The 12,526-nt window shown below is 32.6% G+C and overlaps 1 protein-coding gene across 1 annotated transcript; it reads right to left on the minus strand.

Annotated features, from left to right (window-relative positions):
- Nucleotides 1-294: 294 nt before the first annotated feature.
- LOC141618413 (uncharacterized) lies at nucleotides 295-4,160 on the minus strand. The gene is made up of 4 exons (XM_074435508.1): nucleotides 3,606-4,160; nucleotides 1,550-3,405; nucleotides 1,223-1,414; nucleotides 295-1,089 (listed from the first exon to the last, which is right to left on the minus strand). The coding sequence occupies exons 1-4, from the start codon at nucleotides 3,996-3,998 to the stop codon at nucleotides 516-518; spliced, it is 3,015 nt and encodes a 1,004-aa protein (XP_074291609.1). The 5' UTR covers nucleotides 3,999-4,160; the 3' UTR covers nucleotides 295-515.
- Between the last annotated feature and the right edge of the window lie 8,366 nt (nucleotides 4,161-12,526).

The raw sequence follows: 12,526 nt of genomic DNA on the forward strand, positions 1-12,526 counted from the left end.
CATAACATTGAAAAAGACCACATTTCGGTCCGGACTTTCATCGAACAACCTCGCTGTGTATCTAACGTAGAGATGAGATTAACTTGTCTTTACATATAACCATCCCTTTTGCCGATGCAGCAAGTAACTTTTGAGATGATAGCTTCACAGTTGACAGTACCAGACTACCAGTATGTCAAATAGGTGCTGCGATAACTACATATTGGCATCTTTCTAGAAAACTGATACATGTATACAACCCACATTTCATACAATTCGAGTAAAATATTTAGTAGCCACTGATTATAATACAAATGAATGTAACTATGCAGGGTTCAGGGATTTTATATAGCCGAAAACAAACAGAATTTTTGAGACATCTATGTATAGATACAATTCTGTCTTGTGCTGCTAGACTGTAAACTGTTGGTCGTGTGACATGCTCTAAACAAAGGCTGGAACATGACCACATGTCTGTTCTATGAGTCTACGTTAGCGAATTAACGAACATTCCTCTAGGACTCTAGCCAGCTTGCTCATAATTTAGATCCTGAAGCACCAGGAAGAAAAGGGTCATCTTGAAACAAAGCCCTTTTGGTAGTACCAGTAAACGTACCGTCCAGATCACCAACACTGCATTCTGAAGGGAACACCAGCTTCTTAGCCCCACTCATTGGGGTTTCACATACCATGTCATAGCTTTCCCTACGCGACTTCCTCTTAGACCTGCGGGAATATTCAGATTTGGATTGTTTCGGTGGCTTTGGGGCCCATACTCTCTGCAACTCTGGCATTGACCTTCTTGTAAAAGACGACAATCTTAAAGCTCTTTCTCTCCTCTCCTGAGCTTCGACCAGTTTACGTTCATGATGAGTTTCTCTCTGGGTTTGGTCATTATCTTTGGAGGTTCCAGAAAACGATTCTTCTGTAGAATTGGGCTCGCTTCCTTGATTGGGCTCGCTTCCTTGATCACTATTTCCTATTTTCCATGACTGATTGCTTTCTTCACTGTTGAGTAAAAGGTTGGGAGACTCATCTTCATCATCAAACAACAACAGATCCATTTGTTCGTAGATTCTATGAACAATGTCACCTAGATTCGGCTTATACCTGAAGATTTGGACCACAAAAGTTCAAATTAATCAGAATCTTAACTGAACTTGATCAAACAATGAATTTGGAAGCTGATAGCATTTGTTACGAGGGATCGTAATATACATGAATGCGATTGAAGGGAATATACCTATCACAGATGATTTTTCCAACATAATCACTGAGGTTAAAATCTCCGAAAAATCCATCCTCCATACTACATTGAATAAGTTCTAAGAGGGAGCAAACTTGCTTAACTAATTTCCGCTTAGTCGTCACTCTTATTCCAACAGCAAACTCTGATTGAAGTATCTCCATCCTGAACAAAATCTGTAGTTCATATCTAAAAATTGTCAAGGAGAACTCTCAAAATTGAACCAAGAATATTCCAATCCACAAGAAGTAGAATCATCAAAACCAGAATATATTAAACTGATAAGTAATCATGGAAGATTAACAAAAAAATTAAAAAGGATACTCTCTGATTTTATGTTCAGAGGAAACTTTTGTCGAATTTGAATCCGGAGCTTTACAAGATAGGTCGTCCTCTTTGTGCTTCCCTGCTATACTTTTAGGTTCGACAAGTAGGATTTTGATGACCTCACCTACAAGTATTCCCCGAGAACAACTCTCACTTGATAATTCAACGGAGGCTTCGCCATTTTCATTGGTATGTGGACCTAACTTTTGACTAATCCAATAAATACATGAATGTACAACCCGCTGTGCAAAAGCCAACAAATCGACTCCTGATTCAATCCCATGTTGGATTCTCTCAGACAGATTGTTAAAGAAGGCTTCAGCAGCTTCAGACGTAGAAGGTTTACTTTCTTCTTTATGACAAGGTTCATTATTTTCATTTACCCCAACTGTTAAAGCTAAGGGCTGTCCACTTTCTAGTTGAGATTTGGACAGTCTCTCATCAGATTTTTCTTGACCTTTTAGCAAATCAAATTTACATCGAAAAACTGAGCTGTTTTTCACAACCTGTTTCATCCAGCATTTCAGAAATTTCATCTTCTTTGAAGTCTCATGTTCACCGAAAAAGCAAGCTTCCTCAAGCTCCAACTCACAATGTTCAAAAGCTGCCTTGCAGAAAGCACTCCAGGAGAGATCTTTATACTTAAGCGGGTGCTTCCTATGTTTCCTTCTACTGTCATTTACAATCCCGCTTCCAGAATCCATACCAACTTCAAGTCCATTAATTTTTTCTTTTGGATCTAAGCTACATTGTCCCAATGTAAGACTATTTAGACCAACCTGTGCATTATACTGAGAGGCAGCATTATTTTTCGGGATACAAAGTAAAGCATAATGAACAGTAAAAGGCTTCAAGATATTCATAGTCACACTGCCATCAGCATTTGACAGCGCCACTAAAGCCCAGTAACCTCTCCTATACAGAAAGCTCAGAAGAATTTGCCACAGAGGAGGTGATTTCGCCTTTATAGACTTGCCACTTTCAGAAGATAGCAGGTCAAGGACTCTATCTGTAAACGTCTCACGAGATGACTCTCCTTTATTTCTCTTTGATTCAATTAACGACTCTTGAACTAACACCATATCATATATTTGCCCCTCAAAATTTACGAGCTCACTGTGTTGGTATAGAGCTTTCACATCAATCTTCACCACTTCAGTACCAAGTCGCTCGCTACTTCCACTAATTTGTTGACAGATTTCTCCACCACCAATTTTGGGCTCCCAACTACCCGAAAGTTCATCAAGCCTACGCCTACTCAACACCTTGGGATCAACCAATTGAAGATCACAATACTTGCATTCCAAAGGTTTTCCACTCACATCCGATATCTCAAGATTCAGCGATATCTTCTTACATTTATTATCACCAATATCACAACAAACAGAAGATGATACACCAATCATTGGATAAATTAACCCAAATGGAACAAGGGCTGAACCTAGAACAATTGAATCACTAGAGCAAAACCCCCAACCCAAACCCTTGACACCATTTTGAAACAACGCAAGCAACCTACTGTACTCAACATCAAGCTTGCAACTTTGATTACAGACATCATCGCCCGATTCATATCTCACATCAACCCAACTAAAATGAATATCCCTTCTAACAAAACTGTCTCTCACATACCCAAAAACCCTTCTAAACTCGTCACAAAATGCATCACCATCATCATTCCATTTATTACTCATATCATCATCTCCCATATATTCACATAATCCCTTAAAATTTCGACTAATAGGCGAGAATAAAACAACCAAATTCGACCTAACACCGTCTTCTAAACCCTCCAGACTAACGGAATTAACACCATCATTACCACACAAATCCCAGGTATAATCATGAATCACCTGCACATAAAGCATCAAAACAACAAACCAATTGGTACAGTAATCAAAATTATTATTTACGGCCGGTGTAAGCATGAAACGTGTTATGGCAAAGAGTAGCAATTAATGTTGACAGAATGCAAGCCGGTCCGTTATTCTAATTAAAGGTAAACAAATGATTGAGACAGACGGAGTACAACGGTATTATAATAATAAATTACCTGTGTAACTGAGCTGGACACATTCCCAACTTTCGATACCGAACCCAGATCAGAAACCCTCCCCAGATCACTAATCGCCTCAAGGGTTTTTGAAAGGGCAATTAGGGTTTCACCGGAACGATTGAAGGACAGAAAATTGGGGGTATACGAGGGGCAAAATGGTAAAATCTTAGCAACTGTTGAAGAAGAAAATAGAGGAGTAAGAGAGGAGAAAAAGAGTTTGAAAGACGAGAGTGAAAGCGAAAGCGGAGGGAAAGAGAGTAGGGTTTGGACGGCGGAAATGAGGGTTTTGAGGTAAGATTGGGGATTTTGAAGGTGGATTAATGGAGTTAGATCAATTAAGAGGACTATTCTCTGTGTTTTAGTGTAGTTTAATGGTGGTTTAACGGTCATTTTTGCGATCGTGCGGTGGTTTGTGCGGCGGCGATATGGTGGAGGGATTTTTGGCGGGAAATGAAATGAAAATGAAACGGAAGAATGGAGGGAGGGAGCGTGAGATCTATAAAGAGAGAGAGGGAGGGGATATATTCTGGATATGTGTCACGTGGTTGTGAGGGAAGTGAGAACATGTGTAGGTTTTTTTTTGGAGGGAATTTGAGTTTTTTTGAAATTTTTAGAGGATTTTTCATTTTCATTTTATTTAAAAAAAAAAAAGAATAAAAAGAAAATACTTTATAATTTACTCTTTCACATGCAATTTTTACGATCTTACCCTTATTATTTTTTTACAAGGAGTCACCAAAGCTCAATGTCAAGGAGAGACAAGGCGGGACTTGGTCAACCAAAGTCAAGATGGGTGCGAGTTTTTTATGACAATTTTCTGGGGGGGAACGGGAAACCGCAGCATGCGGTTCTGCCCGTTCTGGTAGCTTCCACGTCATTAAAATCCGTCTTATTATGCGTATTTCAAGACCCATTATTCAATCTTAACTTAAATATTGGTGCAGCCCTAAATAAACCTCAAAGTTTGAGATTTAAAATTTCATCTTTAAATCCATAAATTTATTCTCTATCATTTTTACTAAAAAAAACTTGTATTGGGAAAGTTGTAATCTTTTGCATTGGATTTATATTAATCTTTCTACAAATTTTGAATTCCACCCAGATTATGGAAGACTAGTTTATTCTTTTTGTGTAATTTGAACAAGTCTCATTGCCTTAAAGCTTTGTAAGACTTTCTAAACTCCCTCTTTTATAATTAACTAGTTTAGACCCCCGTGCAATAAACGCACGGTATATATAATATTTTACTTTTATAATATATTTAAATAATAATGGTATCTCATTAATTGTTTACTTTTCTCGTTATTGTATTTTGTTGTGAGAAAAAAAATTAAAATTGAAAATTAATATAAGAGAATTGAGTATTGTGTTGAAATGTATTTTTAAAAAAAAAAAAATTATACCACAAAGCTATTGATTTTATTTTATATTTTAATTAAAATATTATAGTTTGGAGTTTAGTGAACAATATATAATTTGATGAAAAAAATAATTTTAATGAATAAATGATAATATAATGAAAAACATTATAATTATCTATTTCCTTATTTAATTAATACACTTAAATAATCAATAGATTCCTTATTTAAAAAGATGTTTTTTTTGAGGAAATTTTGTGAATTCACCTATTCGATCTTTTAGTAGATAGATGATGTCTTTCTCTCCATTTTTAATTATCATATAGGATGAATGTATGTTAGGACTAGCTAACTCTACCTACTTTTCATGTAACTATCGAAATTTCTAAATGTGTGTCTTGCTATAAATTAGAGAAGCTAGCTTGGTTGTTGTAAACTTGGTTCAAAGTTGGCAACTTTATGAGTAGAGATTGCATGTTAATCTTTAATTGGTTATATTAGACCTCTGAAAGGATACGGTTAATCCTAGCTTATTTTATTTTCAAATGGCGTTATTGTTCTTGTATGCAATTCCTTATGTGTTTATCATAAGGATATCCATATAGGAAGGATATTTAATCTAACATAAGATTAATTTATCACTGTTTTATAAAATTTAGTAGTGGGTTATTATTATAGAAAAGGAAGGGAAGAAGTATTTGAGCAAATTACATTAATTCTCTTTAAAATACTGAGTTATTACATATTAAGTATTTGTGTTATTATTTTTCTCTTAAAGTTTATACCTTTAGCATTGTTTTGTCGCTACTCATATGAAATCTCTCTTTTTATGTCAAATCCTTGTTTTCCATTGTCTATACTCATTGCTTGTTCATATTTAGAGTTTGAGAGTCTTAATTAGTCATTAGTATCTTAAGTCATTAGTTTTTTTTTTAGTTTTAGTTAAAGGTCATTCCCTTGTGTAATACCCCCGGTTTTTTAGCTGTACACACGGCAAAGTATAGCAGAGTACTCGAACGAGTGGCCCTCACTCAACCGAGTGAGTGGGCCGAGTGCCTTCTAGGTTCAAACCAAATTCTTTTTAGGTGTCACTCGGCCGAGTGGCTGGTGCACTCGACCAAGTGCCTTCGTACACTCGACCGAGTGTACAAGCTCATACCTAGTTTCACATGATGAGTTCCGCGTTATTGGGCCTTGATATAAATACCCCCTTTTTTAGCGTTCTTCTTCATTTTACAATGCTAAGCACCTACTTACTCCTTTTCCACCACAAAACCTCTCTAAATATCCTTCAAATCTTATCCATTTGAGATTTAACCTTATCTTGAATATTTGTGCTCAAGATCCACCTTTTCTCATTTCCTTGCATTTGTAAGTTGTTATTTATTATTTTTCATCCTTTTTGAGTTTTAGTAGTAACCCTAGAAATTGGGAGTTGTGTTTTATGGGGATTTAGTTAGGGTTTTGAGTAATTATATGGTTTAATTAAGGGATTTCTAGTATTATTATTGTTGTAGGACATGTTTGTGATAAGTATTACTTGATTAATTGTATGATGTGGCTTCTTAAGAGGATGATTAGTATGCTTGTTTGTGCTAATTGGAGTTTGCTAAAAGGTAGGGTTTCCCTACTCGGTTTCAATAGTATAAATGTTTACATGTGTCATTGTTGTGTTGTTGTTGCATTATAATATGATTACGAGGGTAATTGTTGTTAGTCTCATAGTATTGTTGAGATTTCATGGTGGCATGATAAGGGATTATTAATATTGGTTTCATGATATCATTAGAGTTACATTATAACATGTTAATTGGGGATTTCATATTAAGGTAGTGTTGTGGTTGTTGGTGTACATGCGTACTTGGCATAATTGACATTTATTACATGTGATTGTGGTGGTTGTTGGTGGAGTTGCGGTTCTGTTGTGTGGTTGTTCAGGAGACGTAAAGCGGTTTGGGATACCGTCTTAAGCTTGGGCCGCCTCTTGTAGTTTCACCCACCAAGAGGGACGTTCACGTTAATGACTTTAGTATGGAGGGACTCGTGTGGTGTCACATCGTCTAGCATGCGTACCTATTTTACGGGCTGCGGTGCAGCTGCTTAGTGGGCGGTGCTGTGGTGTCGTCACCGGGTTATATATGGAGGTGGTGTGTGGTCGATAAAGACTTGTGATTGTATGGTTCATAGATGCATTGCATAGTCATGTCTAACTGGCGTGTGTTGGTTGTGTGTAACTGTCATCTGCTTTAATTGGGGTGGTGAACCATATAATATTTTTGGTCATATGAGGAGCAATTTGAGTACATGTTTGAAATTGGTATCTAGCGGGAGACGGACCGAGATACGGAGTTGGAGTCGAGTTGCATAGTCATATGGTAGTTGGCATAGACCTTAGTCAAGTTTTATAATGTATATTTCACATTTATTCTTTATGTAATTCATTAAACATGTTATTTATATAAAGTGTTGTTTAATTGAAGTTCTGATTCACTGCATCGGGAAACCGTGATGGTGACATTTCTTGATTATCTTGGGCGGGTAAGAAGGGGTGTTACACCTTGGGTTTGACCCTAACTTGTCATTTACTACGCTTATGTTTCCAGTCTAGTTTACATTTAGTTAGGTTTATAAATCACTAATTGGGTAGCTTATTACTAATAATTAATGACGACTGATTTTATCCTATTAGGTACATATTGTATACGGAAGTTATAGTCGAATTGTCTGGAGTGCACAATAATAATTGATTAGTATACTAGAATCTTCTGCTCTCTATTCTAGGTTTATGTACGATGACTGGTTTTCGTATGATGACAATCAAGGGCATGTTGTTGAGTTTAAATTAACCTCCCAAATGAACGAGTTTCATTGCACTAGTTGAGGGTTAGAAGTCCAAGCGAAAGTTCGGGTACCTTACCAAGCTCTCACTCTCACTGGTAATTAGATTCTGTAACATTAGTCAAGATGAAAGGTAGATTCCTAAACCTAACCAAATTTTGATCGGTAGACAATGGTCAAGGTCTTGAACCAAACTCTTTTAACGGTTGGTCTTAAATCCCCAACTAACCTCATTTAATTCCCCCTACAACTCGTAATTAGGGAATTAATCACACAAATTAAACATGTCGGGACTCCATCGCCTCCTAGTAAAAGATATTCTCATTATGCATGGAGAGTATGTAAGAAACGACAATAAAGGTGGAGTATTTGATGTTCAATATGATAAATATTCGATTTTTGAGTAATAACATGCAATTACTAACTTTATGAAGATAGAAGACTAATGAAACAAGATATAAGCTTAGGCTTTTCCTGGAATCAATGAAATAAACAGAGGGTAAATTTAATCGAGTGGTAATTATTAGGGAAGTTAATTACTTGGATAAAGAGTTTCTTGATGAGAGGTTTGGCATATGAGAGTAATTATTATTAAGCAGATTTTTTATTCCTATAATCATTACCAAGGGAGAGGGTGGGTAATGTATTACCCCCTCATGAGGGTAATACATTCGGGAGGTGAATAATTATCCTAATACCAAACATGGAAAATGTATTTTACATATCAATTCCATATTCATTTTCTCATTTTTACCCACAATCCAATCAAGCAACATAAATAAGGAAATATAAAGAGATTAAAGAGAGTATATAAAACAAGGAATGAGAAATAAATAAGAAGAAATGAAAATAAGAGAGCTTCAAACTTGAATAGATGAACAATAGATGAGTTATGATCTAAATTACAAAGGAAAATAAACTTGTTTTTTTTACTAAGATGCAAAAATCTTTATACAATAAAAGGTAAAACATTTAAAAAATTTCTATTGGTCTCTAATTTTTAGGAGTTAAATAACTTTTCATTTAATGATACCCCACGTTTACTTTTGGCTCTCTCTCTCTCTCTCTCTCTCTCTCTCTCTCTCTCTCTCTCTCTCTCTCTCTCTCTCTCTCTCTCTCTCTCTCTCTCTCTCCACTTTTAGAATTTCAATCTTCTTATATTAAGATGTATTAATTTACATCAAATCATATATTAAAATATAGTATATGCATAAAAAAGGAAAATCTAAAATACTTATTTATGTGCTAAACAACAAGATAAAAAAAATAAAGTATAAATTAATAAATAATAAACCAAATTAAATAATAAAATACATCTTCAAAAAATTTGCCCTCCTAAATATTTGCTCAAATAAAATATAGACAATTAACATTTTCCTGTAAACATAACATTAAAAAAATCACATACTTTCGTAATTTATTCTAAAAAAAGTTAATATTATGAATATAACAAAATATTTATTTACAAAATGAAGTCAATATTTTGAACATAGTAAAAAAAAATAGACCTTAAAATTACTTAATGAACATAATTAAAAATATTTAAAAATTTAAAAATCATTAGCTCTATAAAATTCACTACAAATTAAAAATGAAAAATTTGAGCATTATACTATTACAACTTAATGGATTATTGGATTTATTAGATAAATTTTCTTTAAGAAACATGCATGCAATCATTTAAATTGAGTATATTTACATATTTTCGTTATTAAAATTACTATTTTACAACTTTTTTATAAAGTGAAATTAAATTAAAATGTTTGATTTCTAACATCAATTGAAAAAAAAAATTAAATGAAAGAAAAAGACAAAACATTTAAATATAATCTAGTTAATGAGATAAAATAAAATAAAAATTAACTACAAATCACATACATGGTTCTAAATTAATTTTCTCTTTGAAATAGTTCAGTTCACGAGGATCAAATAATAAAAGTGAAGATATAAATACGGTTGGAACAAAACAAGACAATGAGAGATTGTGTAGATGTATAAGAGAATGAGGATTTTGAGGGAGACAGAGAAATAAGGTTTTGGATATGAGAGAGTAAGATCAAGGATTGATTTTTAGTTGAGGATGATGAGTAAGATGTTGGAGGTTGGGTGATGGAGGAGTAGCCGAAAAAGAGATGAATATTGATGAAGTTGAAAATATATTGAAAGTGTTGATTTTTAATGAGTGTGATGTAAATTTAGCGAGGTGATTGTGACTGTTCTGTTTCAACAGCTTTTATGTTTTGTTTGTTTTTGATTTTTTTTTATTTCTTTGTACTTTGTAGTTTATACAACGTGTACTTTTGGTTAGATGAGATTTTGTATTTATAGGGGGTTTGATTTTTAGGTTCTAGATCACTTTAGGTTATTTTCCTTAATTCATGTTATGATTTCCAATTTTTGTTTTAGAAAATCGTGATTTCTATTTTCTACCTAATTAAATTTATGATTACAGCCATGAAAATTACCGTCTAGAAATAGTGATTTTATTAAAATATTGCTCTTGCACTTCCCGTGAAGTAGTAAGGTCAAAGGGTGGGTTAAATTATTTTCATTAACTGAAGTAACGATTTCCGTTTTTCTTTAGCAAAGTCATGATTATTACGCCTATTTAAACTAGTGATTGAAAATATATTGAAATAATAAGTACGAGTAATAAACTATTATGCATTAATCAAACTTTTAGTTTAAATTTGACCATTTGAGGAAATACCCCCTCATATTGAACTAGAAGTTTACTTTTGATTTAGTGCGATTATTTTGATCCGTTTTCTTATTATTTTTCTCCTTTTTGTTTGTTTGCTTTTGTAAAACTTGATACTATATTTTTTGAAAATTTGAGATTTGAATCATGCTTAACATTTGAATATCTTACTCTGTTCTAATATTGTTCAGCTTCTGCGAGTACAATCCTTTAATAGTCTTCTTCGTTTAAGAAAAAAAATCTCCATCATATTTTTAGACTTAATCATATACCTATAATTAATGCTTTATCACGCAAGCAATATTTTGAAACACAAATTATAAAATTACACAATCTGCAAATACACAATAATTATTTTTTCTTCTTTCCAATGTAATTCTCTATACTTGGCTATTGATTTTCAAGACTTAAAAAAAACCTTTACTTAGGTAGGGTCTCCCTACATTCTTCATATATGTTTAATTACTCTCTCTCCTACCTTAATTAATGTATCACTTTTTTTACCTTCTTTTAATAACAACAAATCAAAAAACATACAATTAAAACCACACATGAAAATGATAATTTGCTAAAATATTACAAATACATTAGGAACATGTAAGATTACAGATTGCAAAATTCAAAAATTTCAGCTAATCACCCTCATGTCTTCTACTCTTCTTCCTGAATATAAATAAAAAGAATTTATATAAGAATATCGAAAAAAATTAAAATATTTGGTTTTGGAAAATAAGAAAGTCGAAAATCATATTAGAGTTAGCCTAGACTTAAGAGTCAAAAATCCAATTTATAAATTATTATAATAAAAATTATGTCATACAACATTAAAAATAATACAGTACATTTATAAGCAGAAAAATTATTGAAGGACAAAAATAAAAAATGATATAAAATGATTCTTTTTGTAGGAGTATTTTTTAACCAAAAACATCGTTTTCAACAAAAAGAAAATGATTGTTTTTAAATTTAAAAGCAACCCGTGCATTTTGTGTACGACCCGAATGAATAATAACAAATAAAAAATAGACAATTAAATTCATATCATTATATTCCAAATTTAACACAAAGACCCAGATTATAATATCTTGATGAAAAAACCAAAAAAAATAATATAGGGTTTATATTATATGGTCGAAGTTTGTTTTTTTTCGGTATTTAGATGGTCGGCCCAATAAAAATTTGGGTTAACTTTTCTATCCGTATTTAGATGGTCGACCCAATAAAAATTTGGGTTAACTTTTCTATAGTACTAGTTTTATACCAGTGCAAATTGCACGGGTTTGTTGTTTAGATTGTTGTAGTAAGATGTGTTAATAGTGGTAACTCTTTAACTAAAGTATCTATCGAGATTCGAGAGTATCCAAAATACAACAATAATAAAGTTGTTAATTAGTGAAACATCATAAAATGAACCTAATTATAATGACAATAATAAAGTTGCACGAGTATGCGGTTCTAAATTTTGTTCTGATAAAAAATATAAGATAATAAAATTCTATATTTATTAGCTATCTCTTTTTGAAGTCAATTATATTTATAAACAAAGTTTTTAAATAAAACAATAATATATCTTTACTTTTGTAAAATAATTTTAAGTTATAAATGTAATACTTGAGTTATAAAGAATAAATTTTACTTGTAATTTACAAAAATTTTGCATTAAGGTCAGTTAGCTGAGTAGCTAAATTTGAATTTCTACTTAGCCTTGCTAGTTGATCGACTTCAAAATAAAACTGACTTATATACGAAGCAAAATCATTTAACTGAAAAATAACACAAAATTAGTAAAATTGCATGGGCCTGAATAATTGCATACACGTAAAATATGTTAAACCTATTTTTTATTTAGTCAAACTTGTGCATGTTTGTAGATTTTGTGCACGGGATAAAATGAAAATTTTCACCCGTGCACGTTTTTAAATAATTTAACCCGTTTTTCATTTAGTAAAAATTGTTAATTATTGAAATTTGAAATATGAAAAATGAAAATTTTGACATGCACTTTTAAAATGAAAAATTGA

This window comes from Silene latifolia, chromosome X (assembly GCF_048544455.1).
Source record: "Silene latifolia isolate original U9 population chromosome X, ASM4854445v1, whole genome shotgun sequence".
Taxonomy (NCBI): Eukaryota; Viridiplantae; Streptophyta; class Magnoliopsida; order Caryophyllales; family Caryophyllaceae; genus Silene; species Silene latifolia.

Excerpts from the sequence above, each read along its gene's own strand:
- LOC141618413 (XM_074435508.1), bottom strand. The coding sequence starts at position 3,998 with ATGACCGTTAAACCACCATTAAACTACACTAAAACACAGAGAATAGTC. Across the intron at positions 3,406-3,605 it reads TGTCCAGCTCAGTTACACAG|GTGATTCATGATTATACCTG; the intron begins GTAATTTATTAT and ends CTTTATGTGCAG. Across the intron at positions 1,415-1,549 it reads TCTGAACATAAAATCAGAGA|ATATGAACTACAGATTTTGT; the intron begins GTATCCTTTTTA and ends GACAATTTTTAG.